The 22,867-nt window shown below is 44.8% G+C and overlaps 1 protein-coding gene and 1 long non-coding RNA gene across 2 annotated transcripts in view; one reads left to right on the top strand and one right to left on the bottom strand.

The window, feature by feature from the left end:
• LOC147026435 (uncharacterized) overlaps positions 1 to 13,687 on the top strand; it is a 168,721-nt gene extending 155,034 nt beyond the window's left edge. The window contains exon 5 of the long non-coding RNA XR_015058342.1: positions 12,598 to 13,687. This is a non-coding gene — a long non-coding RNA (uncharacterized LOC147026435). The remainder of the gene's footprint in view (positions 1 to 12,597) is intronic.
• LOC147026434 (uncharacterized) overlaps positions 1 to 19,469 on the bottom strand; it is a 164,884-nt gene extending 145,415 nt beyond the window's left edge. Inside the window, exon 1 of the mRNA XM_085881858.1 lies at positions 18,613 to 19,469. Coding sequence (XP_085737984.1) covers positions 18,613 to 19,458 — 846 coding nt within the window. The 5' untranslated portion in view covers positions 19,459 to 19,469. The remainder of the gene's footprint in view (positions 1 to 18,612) is intronic.
• Between the last annotated feature and the right edge of the window lie 3,398 nt (positions 19,470 to 22,867).

Here is a 22,867-nt window from a genome sequence, read left to right as displayed (position 1 = left end):
CACTCTCTCAATGACATTTGCCCATCACTATGAATTAACAACACGTGCAGAATCGGTCATCATCGTCCTTCCTCCGGATTTGGTGTGCGCAATTCACCTCGTCCAAAGTCTTCATATTTACGATGACGACCAATCATTATCTCCATACAAACATACAAGTTGTTCCACACATACAAGTTCCAGGTTGGAACACTCAACTTACGTCTAACACAAAACTCAACCCTCCCCACCACATTGTATTCACATCCAAACAGGTGACTCTACAAACAGCCCTTCTCCTGGCTCATTAACTTTGTGTTTTTTTTTTGTTTTTTTTTTCGTTGGTTCAAGATTCCCTCTGAATTCTAGTACTCGTTCCTTCATCGATCTCAATTCACTTTCTCTAAACGGTCTGTACACCGATTGAGCTGGCCCTCCTGGCCCCGCTGGAATTATTTCTTGGACCGGATAGGCAGAGGCTGTGGCCAGCAGTCCCATGGCTCCCAGGTCCGGATACAAACTTGGTGTGCTATTCACACACGCAGGTGGAACACCTGCATTGTTTCCCTGGTCTTCCCACCTCTGCACTGCAGTTACAGGGGTGGGAAGATTTCCCTTAGCTTGCATTCCCTTATTTTTTTCTCCCATTTTCTCGACTTTTTGTTCCACTAATTTTCTAGCCACCTCATTTACCTGTAGGGCTTCCTCCTCCCACATATCATACGCTCGCATGTCTGGCTCAGGTTTTACTTTATCATTCATTCGATGTTCTAGCCGGCTTGATAGGTTATCTACGATTTCTGATCTTAGAGAACCCCATCTTGGGAATGGGTGTGGATCCCCTTTTGTCCACCTTTCCCACAATGCCAATTGAGTGCATGACTTAGGTCCATATTTTTCATACATTAATCCCGCAGCTGTATTCGGGGGTGGGGCATCTTTATCCACTGTTGATTTTGACGTCTTATTTCCCATATTTCCTTATTTCACTGATCCTTCCTAGAGTTTTCTTGGGCCGGGTTAGTGTTCTCCGCCTGGGGTGTTTCTTCACACTCCCAATGCACACTTCCCGCTCCCTCACCCTCCCAACGGGGTTTTCACACCTTTCCCTCCCCTCAATCTCCCGTTCGGATCCTGGCCCTGGCGTATTCTTGGGTCTCCCCCACTGTCTCCCAAAGGAGTGTCCTGGGGTTCCCCTCAACCTTCCAATGGGCCCTTACCTTCCCGGGTACCCCTTTCCGATGTGCAAATAAACCTCCTTCTCTTCTGGTTCGTTTTGTAAGGGCAAGGACAGATCTCAGAGAGCAACGAGTATCCCCAGTGTGAGAAAGGAGGCAGCTTTCTTACCTTTTCCTTAAGCTGGCCGGCTCTTTCCTCCTTTGTCTCACCAGGGCTCTCGAGCTCCTCCTCGATCCGGCTTGCCCCCTGCTCACTGCGCCAATTGTTGAGATCCAGGTGAGGTCCACAGTGATTAAAATCAAGCTTTGTTCCCACCGATCTTGGTAGAGAAGGGTTTATTACACATCAGACATATGCATATGGAGACAACAGGCTTTGAACACAATAGTCCACCCAGCCTAATCCTCTGGTGAGCTGTCTTTCGGCACTGCCTTATATTCAGTTTACTGCGACCTTTGAATAAGTGTGTGTCAAAGAGGATTTATTACCATTCATTAATTGATTGCATTCTCCTGTCAGTACTGCTGATAAGAGAGCACAGAAAGTGCAGAAACAACACCCTTGATTCCCTTAAAGAATTTTAAAAGGTAGCCTCCTACATGTTGTTGGGCCTTAGCAGTTCTGGGCAGTAGTCCAACAGATTCCAGGTTACCCAGCTGCCCGATTAGCAAGGCCATTTCAAACGGTCAACAAGACCAGCTGTGTTGTAACAATGCCAAAACAAGTTCCTTGACAGTGCACAGATAAACATTGGGAAGATTTATCCTTTCCCCATTTCCAATTGGCAAAGAGTTTTAACCAAACACTAGTAGACATGTTTGGTTGCTGTTAGAGTACATACAATCCCCGACATATATATATATATATATATATATATATATATATATATATATATATATATATATATATATATATATATATATATATATATATTCTTCTTTCGGCTGCTCCCGTTAGGGGTCGCCACAGCGGATCATCCGTATGATCTGCATAGTGATTTGGCACATGTTTTACGTCGGATGCCCTTCCTGACACAACCCTGGTCGCCTCTTACGACACAGGGATATGGTACACCTATTTTAACCGGGGTATACACCGGCCCAGTACACTGGTACTCATTTTGCTGACCTCGGAAGGATGACAGGCTGGATCAACCCCCTGGTGTATTAATTCAGTGGCCCAACGGGGCTTGAACTCAGGACCTTTTGGATCCCAAGCCGCTGCCCTAACCACTGCGCGTTATATCGTGGTCGTGGTCGTGGTCGTATATATATATATATATATATATATATATATATATATATATATATATATATATATATATATATATATATATATATATATATATATATATATATATATATATATATATATATATATATATATATATATATATATATATATAGCCTGGTGTTGGCGCAGTGGTTAGGGTAGCGGCTTGGGATCCAAAAAGTCCTGAGTTCAAGCCCTGTTGGGCCACTGAATTAATACACCAGGGGGTTGACTCAACCTGTCATCCTTCCGAGGTCGGCAAAATGAGTACCAGTATACTGGGCCGGTGTATGCCCCGGTTAACATAGGTGTACCATATCCCTGTGTCGTAAGAGGCGACCAGGGTTGCGTCAGGAAGGGCATCCGGCGTAAAGCATATGCCAAATCACTATGCGGATCATACGGATGATCCGCTGTGGCGACCCCTAAAGAGAGCAGCCGAAAGAAGAAGAAGATATATATATATATATATATATATATATATATATATATATATATATTATATATCTACATATATATATATATATATATATATATATTATATATCTACATATATATTGTGATGATTTCAGAATCGGATCCGACTAATGTATACAAACATTTAGGTCCTCAGAAAGTTATTTCCCTCAATGCATGTCCAGGATAGACCCATCCTCATGTCTCGTGGGATTCTAACTTTGATGCATTGGAGAAGGGTAAAGATTCCCTTTCTTGTTGGATGGCCTTTTTCTCTTTACGACACAGACATTCATGCATGTGAGATAGCCGTGAGCCCACAGAGGCTCATCTACCCCCTTTCCATCGGGACACATTGACTTGGAGGTGGACGATTAATTTACACCTTGGATTTACCGGACATTTGATTAAGCACATCGCACGTTTTCCTCAGCAGTTATTCTGACAGTCAAATACGGTTGTGGATCATTTACCTCACCCACCCTTTTCCATCGACGTTTGACACCCACCTCTTTCACCTACGTTGATGCCCACCTCTTTCCATCGACGTTTGACACCCACATCTTTCACCAATGTTGGCGTCTTCCTTTTTGCATCGACGTTTGACGCCCCGTTTGGCAGCTGTGTGGATGCTGGCTGGCTCTTGTTCCTGTCGGGCTGAACGGAGAGGTGATGGTTGTTGTTGTTGACGTTTTATGAGTGCTTCACATTTTTGCTCGGTAATTCTGACAAATGGCTGCTTTCTGCCATTCGTCCAGCACTGCAACCATCCCATCGTAAGCCAGGTCTGTGCTGATTTGGGGGGTTGCATCTCGCTCTGGTAAGGAAGGAATGATCACGAGGCTGATGGTTGGTCACGTGCAACGATGCGCCAATAGGCAAGATGAGTTTCGATGAAGTCTGCTTTAGTCAAAAGCCAAAATCTGTAGCGAGCCTAGAAAATAGGTTCGCTGCTGATTTCATGTTAGAATGGTGCAACTGGTGTTTTTGAAGAGTCTAGGCATGACCAAGTCTAGTTCCACTTGTTGCCAAGTCTGCATCTGAATATTATGGCCGCCATGACTGTAATCAAAATGGCCACCATCAGATTTAGTCTTTTTCTTACTGCAAATTGTACTAGCCAGAAATTTGTCATGATTGTGAAATACTATGTAATCTGACACGATGAACACTATTTTGTGCTTTATTTTTGTACTGGATCACAACTTTTCACATAATTGACAACTTAAAGACGAAATTGAAAATGCACATACGAGCAACAAATGTGAAAAAGAAAATGTTTAGCACTATTGATGGAGATGGGTTTACAGTCAGTCAAAGGTTATTTCAACAGCTGTCAGATTCTTTCTAACACAAAATTACGTTGCTTTGCAGAAGAGAAAAGTGTTGTGAGAACACCCAAGTACAATTTTCAGAGCTATTGATCGGCTTGTACACTGAACGGGTTCCTACAAAGGGCTTTGCATCCACATGCTTTCGTGCAAGGCAGTCCATTCCGTGTACATTTGCACCGTCGAGTTGAGCATGACCCACGGCATTTGCATGTCGTCAGTTCTACACAGTAAGCAGTAATAGGCTGTGCAGTCATGTGTCGCGGCTGAAATGTCTCGTTGCCATCTTTGACGACCTGTTCCCACCCACAGTTCTCAGGTGCAGGTAGATGTGGTTCAGATTCCAAGGCTCTTCTCCACACAAAAGTCTGGTAGTGCGCTCGCTTGATGTGTAGAATCAGAGCATCGCGAGTTGGAGGCAGATTCTCAATAGCTTTGGTCAGACTGAGAAACAGATCACATCTTACTCGCTGAATTGAGTTATCTTGGCCATGAGGGTCATAAAGCCTGCAGACAAATGACTCAGCATCTGCAATCACACTCTCATCAGGAATTTCCTCTTTGCCTAGGTTATTCAACAGGTGGGAGTTGTTTTGAAAGACAGCCCATGCAGAGCGCTTCGCAATTCCAGCAAACTGGCTTGTGCTGTCTGAACCTGTCACTGCATGAAATGCCAGAAGTGACTCCCTCTGCGAATCTGGAATATTGATGGAGTCAATGGGAATGTAGTGTTGCTTTTTCGGTGTCCCTGCATTCATCCAGAAAAAGGGACTGAGATGCGGCTGATAGGCAACAAGGAGAATGAGGACATCAGTGTCCTGAAGCCACATGAATAATGTCTTGGCAGATGCTCAGAACTTTGTTCTTGGTATCTGTCTCATCCACTTCTTCATTGTCCATCTTGTCAGTGCTGTCACCACCACAAAGAAGCTTTACAAGCATGTACAGGGTTTCAGGTACAATTCGCTCTGCATTTTCTGTTTTCAGTCCACCGATAATGCTATGCCCTGGAGAGTGTTTTACGTCACTGTAAATCTTTATGCCCACTCTGAAGATCCAGCTAAGGATTTCGTTCTCATGATGAGGCAGACTGCACTGGGCCAATTCAACTTCTTCAGAACTTTCACCTTCTTCAGATAAATCATTCACGGCGGTTCTCATGGCAAAGTTTGTCACAGTTGAGGACGCAACTATGAGGGGTTTTGTGACATCCAATGGCTGCACGAATGTCACCTTGTCACTACCAAAGTGAACCTCCACTTTCTGCTTGAAATTGTAGCTTTTGTAGGCTCCAGCCTAAATTCCAAAATCATTCAATAACAGCATGCTGTAGTGTTCCCAGATGTTTTTCAGGGTAAACACATGTCCCTTCTGCAGCTCTTTCTCAAGCTGGTTCATCACATTTCTGAAACAGATGCTTTCAGGAGACTGGTTTTTCTCTCCACTCTCCTTTTTATACTTTCTGTGAAAAGAAACATAACACTTGAGGTGATATTTACCTTCAGCTGCCATCAAGTCTGAAACACCTGCAAACCTGTGACGCATGGTGGGGTCAAATTGGGCCAAACTAAGCATCCTGGATGATGTGTGATCAAATTCAACATTTGTCAGGACACCAGCTTTTCCAGGAATGTCAGTCTGGCAGAAAGCGCATTTTGACCAATCCATAGCGCTGTGCGCGGATCTTAGTGACTTTGGGACATGGTATTTCTCTGAGGAACCTGATGTTGTGGGTATCTCTTCTGCGTAAGTCACAGATTGTGGCTGAATCCTTGACTTCAGTCTGTCTATTTTTGTGCGTGAGTAAAGTCACTATAGCAGAATTTGTGCCATTGAATCTTTTCGACGTGCTCCGGTACAGAATATTTTCTGATTCTTGAGAATGAGTCAACATATTTAGCGTCATTATATTTCTCTCTTTCTTTGCAACATTCAGCTACAGTTTTCACACCAACGATTGTAGTCTTTCGAAGTGGCGTTGACTTGCTAGTTTTTGAACTGTCCTGGCAAATAAAGCATTTATTCCAGTCTACATGCTCTTCTTCTTCTCGATCCCTTGAACCCCCTGTGAGAAATCTTGCGGCTTTCATTTTTCAGTTAGTCCTGGGTAACAGAAAAACACACAGTTATGTAGTTTAGGTTCATTTTATAGCAAAGTTGTAAAATTCATTGATTGTGGTTTGTATAATCAGACATTCTAATTCGAGCCTGAACATTTCTTTAAAAATAATATAGTGAAAAACAAGTCATATTATTTTTGGAAAATGGATGGAGCAATGTTTTTTCTATACTCCCATCAGCTCAGGCATGCTCAAAAACATGGAAATCGACCCTAATTTTGTAATTTCATGTCAATTTGCGGCTGAAATATGACGAAAAGTGTATTTAATGGCGACCATTTTGTAAACTGTCATGGCGGCCATACTATCCATATCCAGAGTTGGCAACAAGTTGATTCACGTTTCTGTGTGTCTGGACAGTCAATTTACACCTGTTGCACTATTCTAACACGGAATCAGCAGGGTCGTACACTATTCTGCATTGGGCCTCCTGACTACTTGAGGCTCCGCCCAGACTGGCTTCCTATAAAAAGAACAGGAGGACCATTTTTCTGACAGTTTTGTGAGAGCTGGATGACAGTTATTTTCAGCTCCAGTTAGTTCCAGTCAGATGGTTGGTGAGCTCGCAACAGTTTGTTTTGTGACAGTTGGTGACGGCCTTGCAGCGTTGCAGCTCTGACCGCTGGTGACAGCCTTACAGCACCTCACAGCTCCTTACAGCTGTCCGTTTGTTGCGGCTCCTGGTGGCTCCTGATGGTGGGTGACCGTTGGACCATTCCTGCTTGTTCTGCTCAAGACCTGCTCTTGACGTACCTGATTCTTGGAATCCCTGGTTCCTGTGGGAGACGTGCCGTTGATTGGTGTTCAAGCCTGTTTGCGGGTGGGTACACGGCAAGGCAGGGCGCTGGAAACAGACCAAGGCATGCTCACGCATTGCGGGACATTTTATTTGATGCACGATGACTTCTACCTCGGTGAGCGAGACTGGATTTCTCTCCCCCCTGAATGATCTGCTGGGTACCCTTGTCTCGTGTTTACTTGTTAAGTAAGGAATAGTGTCATAAGCATCTGCTCTTTGTCTATTTTTCTATCAATGCCTGATTAATTCTTTATTTGCTTGAGATTATTTTGATTGATTTGAATTCATCTATTTTCACCACAAAGAAAGATAAAGTTCTTCTGTTTCTTTATTTTTTCTGGATTAATAAATTCCTTGTTGACATTTCAACCTGTCCATACTTTTCCTTTCCTTCCATTGATCCAGCATTGTCCGAACCTGGATAGGCTGAGAGGTAATTACCAAACTAATTGACCTGTCATCGTCGGCGCACCAGCGGTAAATGCAAGGCTACCTAATTAAGATCTAATCAAGATAATATTGGTGCTTTGCCGAGGGTGCGCTCCCTGTTCCGGTAACCACGTGACCTCTAGTTAAATGGCATAATTTGATGGTGGACACTGGAACTCATGGTTAACTGATTGGTGTTCGTGGTTCTAAAGCAACCCACGATACCACGGAGTTATTTGTGAACGGTGGCCCCAGTTCCGGCTCTTCCGAGGAGAAACGTGGGATTAACCCCCTCATAATACACTCGGTACCCGTGGCCATAACAAACTGGTGTCCAGGAGTGGGATTCTTCAAACCTCTTGATCAATAAGTTGGTGTCAGGTGGTGGACCTGTGGTGCGCTTCATGCACTTCAAAATTCAGAGCTGTTCGACTAAATTTTAGTCAAATTTATTGGTGCAGAAAATGGCAGACCAACACGGGCAGGTCCCGGTGGGCCATGTCGACGATGTAAATATGGGTAACGAATTGATCCAGGACCCGGATGAAGTCACAATGGAGGGTGAAGAGGAAGCAATGGGAGAGGTGGAAAAGAACCCCCACCATCGGCCTCAGGAAAGTGCAGCGCCAATAGCGCAGAACGCTGGGTTATTGCCACCAGTGCAGCCCGAGAATAACACGATGTTTTTCATGCGGCAATTAATGGCACAAATAACTACGATAGATCAAAACAGCAGCAGCAGAATGGGCAGGATGAGCGAAGAAAACAAGGCACAAATAAAAATAAAAAAAACAAATAAAACACAAGGAAAACAAGGCACAAGACCAAAACAACAACAGGAGAATGGACGAGATGAGCAGCAAAATTGATGCGATGGGCAGATAAATGGCGGTGGTGCGAGAGGAGGTAAGGGAGTGTAGGAACGGTGTCCAGAAAGAACTGAGGGAGAGCAAGGCCAGACTGATAGGAGAGATTGGGGACATAACAAAGGACGTAGAAGGACTGATGATCGGACAGAATGAATTGAAGGAACAAATGGAGAAGAACACAGGGGCAATAAAGGAGCTAAGAGCCGCCCAGAAGGAATCAATAAGAGAGATGACTGCAATTAAAAAATAATGTAAAACGTCACATGAGGAACTGATGAAGAGAGTAAGAGGAGGTGACGGACGATGGGGACAAAGGAACGGGTATTAAAAACACAAATAGAAACAACGAAGGTGACGTTAGAGGGGGAAATACAAGGGGCGCATCGGGAATTAACGAACGTAAAAGAGGAGGTGGATGGGTGAAAAATCGAGATTATTGAAATTAAAGCAAAACAGCGAGAAACAGGTGGTGGAGTAAATGAGGAGACTATAGAATGCATGAACATTGAACACTCGCTGAAACCCCGTCACAGACGGATTCCGTTCATTCAACCACCCTCACCAGCTCACACACACTCGAGGGACATGGACTGGACAGGGTGTACTTGCCCCCGCCTACTCATCCCCCGCCCCTGCCCCATTCGATTTGCTTACCCCGGCCCCGCCTCTTGATTCCCCGCCCCACTTGCCCCCGGGCCCCCATCCCCCTGTCCACCCCCTCACACTCAACTCCGCCTAATTCAACTCAGCCCCCGCCCCATTTCCCCCTGTCTCCTGCTTTCAATTTGCTTACCTCGCCCAAAAATTTGCTTTCCCTGCCCTCGTCTCTTCATCCCCCTTCCCCGTCTCTTCATCCCCCGCCCCCGCCTCTTCACTCCTCGCCCCCATCTCAACGAAAAGTGTTTATTCTGCTTCAGATTTGAAGTTTGACTATTGCCACTATGTGCGATGCACTCTTACAGGTACGAAGTTTCTTTCAGTCTAGGTCACAGTACCGAGAAAAACGTCACGCGACCGCTAGGAGGAGCACAACATTGGTCCTTCAGTATTACTATATAGATAGAAGATAGAAGATACAGTAGACGCCGCTTTATAAATCCACGGTTATAAAATCCAGCCGCGTGACAAAGTGCTCGAAGATCAAGCGAAGAGGATACAGGTCCTTGAGATGAACCGGGAGGAGGTGAGTACAGTGAAGGTGAGTCGTGGCAAGATTGGGCACGTGCATGTTGCGATTGAGTGTGTCAATCTTGGTGGGGGGGGTGGAGGTAAAGGACCCGGTTTTTCTTGGAGAGGTGAGATGTGGAGTATGTGCTGAGTGTGCAGGGAGCAAGCAAAATGGAGTGTTTGCTACGAATGAGTGGTGTGGAGTGCATGAGCGAGTGTAAGAGCACAGGACATGCACTGACACAGATGGGGGTAGCTGTTAGCTTGACTGACGGGAGAAGTGAGCCCTCCGTGAGCAATAAATTTTAAATGCAGATGTGTTCTGGTCTCGAGTGTGGGAAAATCATCATGGATTTGGGATCCACGCCAGCCTGGCGAGGTACGCTTGCACAGCACTTCTGGGAGTGTGCATGATCCGTGCCTCGCAAACCGTCCAAACATGGACGATTTCTTGGTTTAGTGACAAATGCTGAGGGGCCGGCGTGTAAACGCTCCGTGACAGATAAATCACAGGAGCATGGACGGGGAACCAAAAATAATTTGGCTGTAAAAAAAATTTCCACCGGAACCAGGTGTGCAATATGCACAGTACGCCCTGCATGAGCAATGGGCGTGGCGAAGACTGCTTGGTTCCCCGTGGAAAACCCCAATGCCCAGTGGCAAAAATTTAAAAACAAATTGGTTGGCGACAGACATATGGCCGAACATCTCCGTGGATGCAGAGGACTCGTTATCATAGGGGTAAGAGATAGCGACAATAACGCCTATGTGTAGAGCGCAGTGGTGAAACAGCCCCACAAAGGGGGCCCAGGAGCACTAGCTTAAGGCGAATGGCATTGTTAGGCCCACATGGGGGTGCCAGTAATGGTAGCCTTTATGTGGGTACCGAAGCAGTGACTATGAGGGAGGGCTCGGACATATTTTGGGATCGAGAGCAGCAATAGAGACTATTTAGGTAGAGACAATGAACATGTTGGAATGTAGAGAGGTATAGAGGGTAGAGTTAAATGGGAGCATGCGCAGTCCAAGGGAAGACAAGGGTGCACGAGTTTGTTCAGGAAAATTAGTTCGGCGATGCTGTGTAGGTGAGTGGAAATATGTTTGTGTGTGGTAGATGAATTATGAGTGTGATGGCAGGGCAATGGCCGGTATGAGTGTGAGTAATGGAATGTATGGTGTGAAGGATTGAATGGGGGGAGTGAATAGCACCCAAGGAAACCCAGGGGTTCATTTTAAGTTAGATCGGGGGATTTGGCAAATTTAAATCTGGATGTCGTTATGCGGTTGGTGCTGATTGTGGAAAGTTTAAAATAAAATAAAAATTGTGGGGTGCAGGAGATAATGGACCAGCTGTGGGTGTGGCTTGTGAGCGTAGTGTTCTGATGAAGCAGGCACCCCGGGCGCTGGGGGCTGTTCGGCCAGGTGAGGCCAGAGGTAGGTCCAGGGGGCCAGTAGCATATTAATGGACGCAGGTACCTGAGGAGAGGGGCCTGGCGTGCCAGCGTAGTGTTTAGTGCAGTGTTCAATGGACCCAGGTGCCCAAGCAGTAGGACCCGGGGCACCAAAATGCCCTGTGAGCATTGAGGGGGGGAGTGCCAGTGAGGGCATCCGCCATGTTAGGGTGAGGAGCAGGCAAGCTCGGAGGTGGCTCCAGCATCGTGGGGGTGCTAACAGTGAGTATGCAGGAGGGCAGACCTGCTCGTGGAGCCACACTACCCAGCCATGAAATTATGCGATGGCACGGAAAGAAAATTTGGTGGGCAAGGCCCAAAATTTTAAGAGCACCAACACGTAGGCGATGGGAATTTGTGATTTTAGAACCCCATCGTTTAATAAAGGCCTCTTGGCAGTGTATAACCCTGGGGACAATTTAAAAGTGCAACAATATTAGCGTAGTTTGGATTGATGAAGACCCCTTCGTACTATCCACTGTCAGGATGATCGCCGGCTGCTGCACTTCCCCTCCTGAAGGACTTGAGAATGAGACATGTCACGACGTAAATGTAAGAATGCATGTAGTTCTGCTCTTTTTCCTTTCTATAGTACCTTGGGGGCATTGGGTATGAATTTGGCAATGGGGATAGTAGAATGTAGGAGACAAGACATAGCATGAATTCTAAAAAGATGGGAGCTTGGTTAGTGTATATGAGGGAAAAGACATTGGCTGGGTGTGGACGAGTAGGGCCAATCTCTCTCTCTCTCTCTCTCTCTCTCTCTCTCTCTCTCTCTCTCTCTCTCTCTCTCTCTCTCTCTCTCTCTCTCTCTCTCTCTCTCTCTCTCTCTCTCTCTCTCTCTCTCTCTCTCTCTCTCTCTCTCTCTCTCTCTCTCTCTCTCTCTCTCTCTCTCTCTCTCTCTCTCTCTCTCTCTCTCTCTCTCTCTCTCTCTCTCTCTCTCTCTCTCTCTCTCTCTCTCTCTCTCTCTCTCTCTCTCTCTCTCTCTCTCTCTCTCTCTCTCTCTCTCTCTCTCTCTCTCTCTCTCTCTCTCTCTCTCTCTCTCTCTCTCTCTCTCTCTCTCTCTCTCTCTCTCTCTCTCTCTCTCTCTCTCTCTCTCTCTCTCTCTCTCTCTCTCTCTCTCTCTCTCTCTCTCTCTCTCTCTCTCTCTCTCTCTCTCTCTCTCTCTCTCTCTCTCTCTCTCTCTCTCTCTCTCTCTCTCTCTCTCTCTCTCTCTCTCTCTCTCTCTCTCTCTCTCTCTCTCTCTCTCTCTCTCTCTCTCTCTCTCTCTCTCTCTCTCTCTCTCTCTCTCTCTCTCTCTCTCTCTCTCTCTCTCTCTCTCTCTCTCTCTCTCTCTCTCTCTCTCTCTCTCTCTCTCTCTCTCTCTCTCTCTCTCTCTCTCTCTCTCTCTCTCTCTCTCCACCACCGCCACTGCCCCAGGTATGTGCACATCAAGGGACCGGCTGACCATGTTGCTCGGACATGGTGTTTGATGGCATTAGCTGGTTTACCTTTTTCCTTTCATGCTGTTTGCCTTGTCGTTTTGCTTTGTCTCGCCATCCCCAGGACCATCAAGGCACCACTCACCTTGCTGGATCACTTGGTCTGCGTCCAATGCATCACTCACCTCACTTCACCATTTGGTCCGTGGCCTGTGTTCCACCCCCAATGTTCTGTGGACTGCCACTCGCTGCAGCCTCATTCCAGGTGACACCGTTCCAAATATCATGGTGGTTTTGTTTTCTTTTGTTTGAACTGCATTTACTGCAGCAGCATGCTCGCACACTTATAGGCTGCCCCTTTGCTGCAGCCTCTTACCAGCTTCATAACAGCCACATACCAGTCTCATGCCACGCTGCTTCACTTCTTGTGACACAAATTACCATGACCATGAACTGCACAAATGCAGCTCAGTGGAGGAAGTGTCTCGGTTCTTGTTCTGCTTCCTTTGATCATTTTTGTTGAGAAGGCCACAACATTTATGGTCTGTATGCCGGTCACTGGCTTGCTGGTTTGCTTGCCTCAGCACCTCAGCGCCTCACAGCTCCTGACAGCTGTCCGTTGGCTGTGGCTCGTGATGGTTGGACTGTTCCTGCTGGTTCTGCTCAAGACCTGCTGTTGGCGTACCTGATTCTTGGCATCCCTGGTTCCTGTGGATGACGACGTGATGTTGATTGGTGTTAAAGCCTGTCTATGGGTGGGTGCATTTCAAGGTAGGCTGTTGGCGATGGACCAAGGCACGCTCACACATTTTGGGACATTTTATTTGACGCGTGACGACTTCTATCTTGGTAAGCCGAGACCGGATTTCTCTCCCCCCTGAATGATCTGCTGGGTATCCTTATCTCGTGTTTAATTGTTAAGTTAGGCATAGAGATAAGTATCTGCTCTTGGTCTGTTTTTATGTCAATGCCTGATGAATTCTTTCTTTGCTTGAAATTATTTTGATTGATTTGAATTCACCTATGTTTCACCACAAAGAATTATAAAGTTCTTCTTGTTTATTTTTTTTTTCTTATTAATAAATTCCTTGTTGACATTTCAACCTGTCCATGCTTGTCCTTTCCTTCCATTGATCCAGCATTGTCCGAACCTAGATAGACTGCTAGGTAATTACCAAACAAATTAATCTGTCATAGTCGGAACGCACCAGTGGTAAATGCTCAGCCCCCCTAATTAAAATCTAATCAAGATAAGATTGGTGCTTTGCCAAGGGTGCGCTCCCCGTTCAGGAAGCGACGTGACCTGCAGCTAGTTACATGGCAAAATTAGAGAGTGGACACTGGAACTCGTGGTTAACTGATTGGTGTTCGTGGTTGTAAAGCAACCCACCATACCACAAAGTTAATTGCGAGTGGTAGCCCCAGGTCCGGCTCTTCCGAGGAGAAATGTGGATTAACCCCCGAGGAGGAGGAGTCGTGTATATATATATATATATATATATATATATATATATATATATATATATATATATATATATATATATATATATATATATATATATATATATTTATATATATATATATATATATATATATATATGTATGTATATATATATATATATATATATATATATATATATATACAATGCACGCATACGAATCCCAAGATACCGACCTTCATGTGCATCTTGATCACATATTCTAGGTTATCAACTTCTGTCGTATGATTTACATCCATTTGGAAGCAGATCTTGTAAAATATACTGGAATGTCCAAATTGCCATTCAAACTGCCATTTTAACAATGCTGCTGCGCAGTGCACACAAGCATAATTACTGCTTGTGGTATGGTGCCAGCAGAGGGTGCTGCTTTGTGAAGCATGCAAGTGATATGCTCTGTTGAGATTTTCATGTTATAAGTATTTTGACAGTTGCCCTTGTCACATAGTTTCTGCCAATGGATGAGGTATGATTTGCGAGAACATGACATAAAACGGTTAATACTAACATTTTGCAAATAAAAGTTTCAGTTGTTTAAACACAATGGATTTTTTAATGTAAAAGTGCATAATGTGCTGAATGGTTCATCGATCTATAATTCCAGGTGTGTGTGTGTGTGTGTGTGTGTGTGTGTGTGTGTGTGTGTGTGTGTGTGTGTGTGTGTGTGTGTGTGTGTGTGTGTGTGTGTGTGTGTGTGTGTGTGTGTGTGTGTGTGTGACCGCTGTTTCTCGACCACCACTGGTCTGATCTAATTGAAACTTGCCAGGTATATTGCTGGGGACCTGAGTATGTGCCTTTTCAAGGTTTGATATTAATCGGACAAGTGCTTCCCAAGTCATGGCCATTTATTTACCAAACCAATGACAAGGCACGTTACTGCGTAGGCGTGGCCGATGGGGAAAGGGCGCCATTTAGTTACAGTGGCGTAGGAGTGGCAATGGTCAATGGCAGCGAATGTCATGGCGAGCAAAGTCAGGGAGGAAAACTTGATTTTAATTTGGATTTTAATTAACTCTGTGTGTGTATGACAGCAGTTGTTAATTCAATGCAAGCGATAATTCGTGGAAGGCATGTGAACATTCCGTGCGGGCACGCACCACTTCTGGACAGTGATGACTCACTGTATTCTAATAATTTCTCGATTTCTTATGCGCATTTATAGATAAACACAATGCCCCAATCCAGTCGTCGTTTACGAGAGCGAAGGAACGGCCTGTGTGTTTGTTTGAAAGTTTATTTATTTTTATTTCTTATTTTGGTTTGCACGTACGGCCGCGCACGTACGGGCACGCGAGAGCGAAGGAACGTCCTGTGTATTTGTTTCTGGCACACGGTTTGAAAGTTTTTTTTTCACATACGATCACGCACGTACGGCCATGCACGTACGGGCACGTACTAGTTATTGAAAAATATAGCAAATTTCGTCTTTAAATGAGCAATATCATACTCCTTTTTTTAGTTTGGGCAACATCATACTCCTGGGTGCTGGCTCGCTCAAGCATTGTGAAAAAGGAAGGCTTTTTAAACATTTGAACAGGTTAAACGTTGAAGATATTCCCTACTGTTTATGTGATATACGTGTTTCATTACATGTTGTTCACAAACAGCAGCCTTAAATATGAAGTTCCAAATTAAGAGTAAATGCATGAGTACTGTATAGGAAAGGCATTGCTGGTGTTTCAAAGCATCCAAACCAGACAGACCTTTTGATTTCAATGCACATCACCTTGGCAGCAAAGCAGGATAATGAATGCCTTTCAGACAGCTTGGGGAGGTATCATGAAACCAGCAGGAGATCAATCAACAACAAGACAAATGGCTTTTAAATGTTTGCTCCATTAGGACACATTTGTATGGAAAAGCGATCACTAAAGGGCTTATGTTGACTTAAAAGACTTTGTAATCTGTAAGTTGAGCTTGTGAAATGAAAGTCATTAGGTGGTGCAGATTGCCATCACAACGCTTGCTGTTGGGGTTCACGAGATTGGTGTGTATGCTTCTTGAAATTGTGATTCCTACTTAAACCTCCTACAGGTGCATTTGCAGCTCAAATCTATGATTGATCAAGAAGGTGTGTGTGTGTGTGTGTGTGTGTGTGTGTGTGTGTGTGTGTGTGTGTGTGTGTGTGTATGTGTATGTATGTGTGTGCATGTGTGTGTGTATGTGTGTATGTATTGTGTGTGAATCTGTCTTCTGGCACCATTCATATAAGCTACAGAGGACTTCATCAAGATAATTAGGAGACAAGAAGTGCACATTTAGCAAGTGTACAATGGCCTACTCTTTTCAAGAGTAATTGTGGGATTTCAAATTTGCACAAGTGAGTGATCATCGATGTAAAAGCCAGCTTAACTTCTTTGCACTTGTGAATGCAACAAAATCTTTTTCCTTTCGACATTGATTCCAGATTAAACAACTCAGAGGTGAGTATGCTACTTTTAAGCTGTCCTGCCAACCCTCCTGTGTCCTGTCAGGTGTCAACAGGGCAAAACCATTTCTGTGGATATCCTTATTGCAAAATCACAATTATGCTAACACCATAATTTCTTCCCGAAAATGGAGGAATGCAGAGAGCCAATTGGTGTCACTGCAACGTTTCAGTCATACTTCCTGTGCCCTCTATGACGTTCAAACCTTGTACCTTGTGGGCTTCTCCATGTCAGCTTTTCAATAGTACAGTACTTAGTTTGTCCATCACATGCACAGTATATAAGTACCCTCCCAGACTATGTTGATTCTTTTTTTATGATATTCACAGAATCTTTTTCTCGCACCATTGGACCCAGACAAATGGTAATGAACGTATGGAGGTGGTTTTGCATCAACATCCGGGAGGGGCATTCATGGTAAGACAGTCATGCTTATAAGGTGGTGGAGGTTATGTTTTCACCACTGTCTGACTGTCTGTGAACAGGATATCTCAAAAAGTTGTGGACGCATTCGGACGAAATTGCGTGGACAGGTTGAATATGTGACAGACGCATCGATTCGTTTTTGGTGAAGATCCGAATCTGGATGTGAGATTTTTTTTTTAAGTGATTCTTCACCATTGATAAGAGATGGGGCCAAATGATATGTTGGCCTAGCATGATATTTCAAGAAGTTGTGGATGAGTTATGTTGGTGACAAGAAGAAGCCAATCCGATTTTGGTTCAGATCTGGCCTATCAGTTGGATACAAAACGTAAACTGTTCAGTCTGGCGGAGGTATATGCTCCACCAAGTGTCGTTCTAGTTTTGCATCTGCAATTCCTATAATGCACTGCAATCCCATTTTGACTTTTCTGTTCCATGCATGGTTCAAATTCAGTCGAAATTGCTTCTAAATGAATCAATGTAACTCAAATGTGGCTTTTTATAGTCAATCTTTCATCCTTAAGAGATGAATGATGTGTACATTAAACTGTCTTATCCTGCAATTTGTTGATCAGACAAATGAGGGTTTTGTCTTTACTATGTGCTAGGTCTTCTTTCAAAGAACATTAACCCATGACTCAGGTTGTATACCCTCTGAAAAAAACAAGCAGCTCGATTTATTTTTAGAAGGGAGAGTTCTCCACCTTAAAGGTACATCATTTATCGTTATGTAGTTATACATGGAGTCATGTATCGTCATACATGTCGTTATATAGATATTTGTGTGGTGAACTATAATTTTTTTGATGGGCAGCTTCACAAGATTTATCCAGATAGCCTGATTGCAAACAGGAGTGGTAATGATTGTACAGTTGCTGCATATCTGGATGTGTTGGTTAGAGTTGGACAGAATGGTTTTAGGACTCATGTATATCATAAAGTTGATGATTTCAGTTTCCCTGTAGTCTTTTTTATTTTTTTTTTTGTATACCTTGGTCGAGGCTCGTATGAGAGCGAACACACAACTCACAGCAAGGAGGCATGAGACAAGAGGGGCGGGAGTGGAAGGGACAAAACAGTGGGGAACAGACACAGGTGAACTGTGGAAGGGAGAGGGATGGGGATGGGACGGGGAACATGGCGAGGAGAAGATGGACATTACAGGGACTTTCAGGAAGGAAAGCAGAAGAATTGAAGGAAGTGGGCTTGGGTGGATTATCGGGGGTAGAAAAGATCGAGGATTTGGATGGGGGAAGATAAGAGGTGGTGGTGAACAGCTGTTTTGAAAGCCTGGAGGGAAGAATGGGAAAGAATAGAGTGAGGAAGTTTATTCCAAAGGCGGGAAAAAAGAGGAATGAAAGAGTGAAGATGAGCAGTGATTCGTGATTTTGGTAGTTTTGTACATCTTTCCAAGTGGCAATGTACCAATTAAAATGGGTTATAATGTCTTTTCATCTCAGCATCTTAGATTTGCAAGAATTTGTTCAGTAAAGGATAATTTTGTGGAACGTGCTGAGAAGGTTTTTTTTCCATTATGTTAAATATTTGGCTGATTGTTTGATCAGGTCTCGTGAGAATATCTTTAGACTCCATCGTCACCTCTTTTTAAAGTTTGGTTGGTTTTCATGTCGACAAGTTCCTATTGCATTGCATTTTATATAATAATTATAAATTAATTATTTTAGTGAGGTAAATTCTTTAATAAGTACTATTGGTTAAACATATGTATGTATGTATGTATGTATAAATCGTCCCCTCGAACTCGCTAAGCACGACCAAACTCACCTGGTCATGATCAGCTTCAAGGGAGCATCCTCCCTCCCCTCGTTCCTGGAGGAGGCCATCCATCTGCTCGCACCAGGTCATGACACGTTCCGCAAGCTCGCCCCCATTATCCTCCACTACCTCCGTGTGTGTGTGCTCGTCCTTAACCCCGTCCAATTCACCCTCTACCTCCCGTGTCTCTGCCAACTCAGTCACCTCTTCACCCATTACCTCCATTGTCTCAACTATTATTTCTTTTCTTCTTTCCGTCGTCACCTCGTGTCTCGTCTCAATTTTTTCTGTTTCTTTCTGGCTCCTTTTTCCTTCCCATCTGAGTCGTTCTTCCTCTCTGAGCTTTTTGAGTTGTTCATTCTCTTTCCGGAGTTTTTCGATCTCCGTGGACTCAAATTTTGCTCTCTCCTTGAGTTCATTAATTTCAACCTCATTTTGTTTTTGTTTCCTATCCCACAGTCTCTCCTGCTCTTCATTTTCCAGTCTCATCGTTTCTTTCAATTGGCTCATTTCCTTCCTGTGTTTCATTCGCTGTTCTCTCACTACTCTTCCTTGTTTCCTCTCCTGTCCTTCCTTCTCCAGTTTCATTGTTTGCTTCATTTGGTTAATCTCCCTTTTGTGTTTCATTTGCTGTTCTCTCACTACTCTTCCTTGTTTCCTCTCCTGTAATCTCGTTATTTCCTTCCATTGACTGATTTCTTTCTCCTGTCTCATGCCTTGTTCTTTGTATTTTTTATTCCACTGTCTCTCTTGTTCCTCATTCTGCAATCTGGCCTTCGCTTCCAGCTGTTTGATCTGTACAGTGTGGTTCCTTAACGTTTCATTATCTGCTGTCATTCTTTCTTCTCTCACCATCCTCAACTCGTTTTGTAATTCCATCTCTTTGTTTTTGTATTTCTGTAACTCAGAAGCTTTCTTTTCTAATTCTTTTCTCATCTCCGCACACTCCAACCTTGCTTTGGCTTTGAACTGTTCGATCTGCACTGTGTGGTTCCTTAACGTTTCATTCTCCGTTCTCGTCCTCTCCTCTTTTAAAATCCTTACTTCGTTTTGTAATCCTCTCTCTTTGGTTTCGTGTTTCAGTATCTCAGAAGCTTTTTCCCATAATTCCTCTCTCAATTTGCATGCTTTTTCCCCCATTTCATCTATTCTCTTATCGTATGCCTTCCTCATCTCCGCACCACTTTCCAATGCTTCCATCCTCATTTCGTCCATTCTCTTACCGTATTCCTGGTTAATTTCTAGCCATTCCTCTCTCAATTTTATCGTCCCTTCCGGGGTTTCTCTTTTAATCTGGCCTTTTCTTACCTCTTCCTTCAGTTGTTCCAATTCCCCATCTTATTTGTGTTTTTCCTTTTCTATCTTTGTTTTCCTTTCTCCTTCCTCCCTCATTTTTCCCTGCAGTTCTTTGAACTGTTCTGACATTTCCCGCATTCCTCCATCCTTTCCTCCAGATGTTCCTCTCCTCTTTATACCTCTTCTTCTAGTCTTCTTCTGTCCCGAACACCTTGTTCTACCTCATGCTCTAGTTGCTTAATTTTCCAATCGTGTTCACATTTTTTCTCTTCCAGCTTTTTTTTTCCATTCCTCTTCAAAGTTCTCTCTATCCTGGGAATTACCAATTCGCTCCTCCATTCTCTTCCTTAGCTCGCTCGTCCCTTGTTCCCACTTATGGATCCTCAATTCTATTTCCCCCACTTTTCCCTCTTGTTCCTTGGCCTGTCTTGACTTGTCCAGTAGTTCTTTCTTTAATTGTTTTACTTCCAGCTCGTGTTTCTGTTTTTCTTTTTCGAGTTCGGTCCTCCATTCTTCCTTCAATTCTTTCCAAAGCCCGCCAATGTCCGCCTGCCTCACCTGCCATGCCCACGTGGTTTGAAACGGTTATTGGGAGCGCCCGCCTTGTGTTGCGCCATTCGCAGCGCCATAAATAGCCGCTCGCTCCATGCTGCGCTGAGGTGCGATCGCGCCGCCATTATGAGACTCAGTTTGCCGGTAAAGTTCGTGCTCAGAATAGGGTGAGCTCCCCCACGGATTGTAATTACAAGTACTGCCCCGGGCCATGGATTCTACATTTCTACACACATACATTTCTACCCCCGGCACCCGCTCGCCTTGAAACGCCATCTTGTTTCTCGTAACGGATTAATTTTTTTAAAAAGCTCCTAATTTGGAGGGAACGGGGGTCGCTTCGCACACCCCTGGTCCGCTCCCGTGAATTTAGCTTGGAGGCGGGGTGGATTCGAATCCCACACCCGGACACCAGTGTTGCGAATTCGTGCCCGCCGGCGTGCGAACGGCCACGTAACTCGAATCGCGGCACGTTGCCCAGCGGATTGACAATTCAGTCGTAGCCCTCTCGGGATAACGCTGGGAGCGAGTCACGGGTGGGGGTTTAACCTCACCACGATCGTGCCAATTGCCCACCTGCGCAGGATAGGGTTGCTCGCCAAATTCGACCTTCCTAAGTACTTGCGCGAGTGGTCGACCGGGCGATCGTACCACGCCACAGGCCGACTCCGGACACGAACCGCTTAAGCTGTCCGTTCCGTGCTGCAGTGATAACCGAGCGGTGTTATCGTCAGCCTTGACGGTTCCGATTAATTACCGGGCGTTTTAAACCCACTACGAACCCCTTACGTGATGCAAGATGGAAATTCAAACGAAGGAAAGGACGCAGCAAAACGGGGAACAAGTTCACACAAGCACGTTTAATTGCACACGCAAACCAGCACGGAAGGCACGTATACAGTCGCAATCATCATGTACAATAAAGCAAAAGCAAGTCAAGAAATGGCACGTATACACAATCACAGGCAAAAGAGATGTCCCGACTAAACCCAACACACGGCAACACTTAACCAGTTTTACTTCAAGGACAGGCGCCACCCACAGTCATTTACACGAACCCAAAGGAAAAGAGAAAGTTCCGACTTCCCTGCACGTGTCGTCCACCGTCACGTCTTTGACCTCAAATCCGAGCCTCCCCCGATGTGGTCTGTGACTCACACCTCGCGCCGGCACGTGTAGCCGCTCCGTGCCACAAACGGGGCTTCCGGCACCTGGCAGAAGGCTCGCCCTCTCCCGCTGTAGACGGCGACAGGGCCCAGGACGAGGATGCGCCGACTCGACTCCCTCCAGCTGGACTCTTAGGAGAACTCTCTGAAGAACTCGTAGACGAACGAACCACCAACAGCAACAACCACACGCAGACAAGCGAAGAGGAAGAGGAGGAGGAAGAGGAGGAGGAAGAGAGAGGAGGAAGAGAGAGGACACCCCGCCCGTGTCCGTCTTTTATAGTGCGGGGTTCCGCCCTTCGCTCCGCCCCGTTTTCGGCTCCACCCTCCTTCGAGGAGGTTCTCGAAAAGGGGCGTTCCCTCACCCCAACCACCTCACGCTGTTCATCCACCAATCGGCGGCGAGCTGCCCTTCCCCCTTCCCTCACACCAAGCGTGGGGAACTCAAACGGGAGAAACAGGCGGGAAAAGCCCACCAGCATCGTTGGTGGTTTTTGTTTGTTTGAAATAAACGATAGAACAGAAAAACGACTAACTGAAGGATCGCAGCCCGAATGGATCACATAAATTCCCTCTATACAATGGGTTTGGGCTAACTACACATGGACCTATCGAGATATCTTACCTGAGGACTCTTTATGGTGTAATGCGAATTTCCACAGCCGTAACAATATTATGATATAAAGTGATGTATGATTAAAGTTAGTCATATGTTGTAATACTTTAAATAAAAGTAATAATTAAAGAAGTTTGAATACGGATATTGCATTGCTGTGTTGACTGACTGGACACAACCTTGAGGTTGTGGGCCCATTGATGTTGAGTAATCTACTGATGTGGACCTGTGACCGGGGTTGTGGAGCTGCAGTTTGGAGAGGTTCTGGGACAAAGGATCGAAACCTCGATGAAAAACCATGCCCGGCTGCTGATCCGGGCAGTTGGGAAATCAGTAAATTGCTTATAAGTTCAGGTTATAACTTCAAATAAACTAGTTTTTGTAAGTACTTACGTGTGTGTGTGTGTGTGTGTGTGTGTGTGTGTGTGTGTGTGTGTGTGTGTGTGTGTGTGTGTGTGTGTGTGTGTGTGTGTGTGTGTGTGTGTGTGTGTGTGTGTGTGTGTGTGTGTGTTGTTATCTGGCTTCCTTATTGGGACCACCGAGCACTATTTGGTCTTTATTTTGATTACAAAATACACAGATTTACAAAACATGAATTTATTTTGTTCTTGAAGAAATTAAATATGCATCATAA

This window comes from Eptatretus burgeri, chromosome 5 (genome assembly GCF_056783735.1).
Source record: "Eptatretus burgeri isolate ZD-2024b chromosome 5, Ebu_testis_v1, whole genome shotgun sequence".
NCBI lineage: Eukaryota > Metazoa > Chordata > Myxini > Myxiniformes > Myxinidae > Eptatretus > Eptatretus burgeri.
Note: the sequence above shows the minus strand (reverse complement) of the source record. Positions and strands in the feature narration are given on the sequence as shown.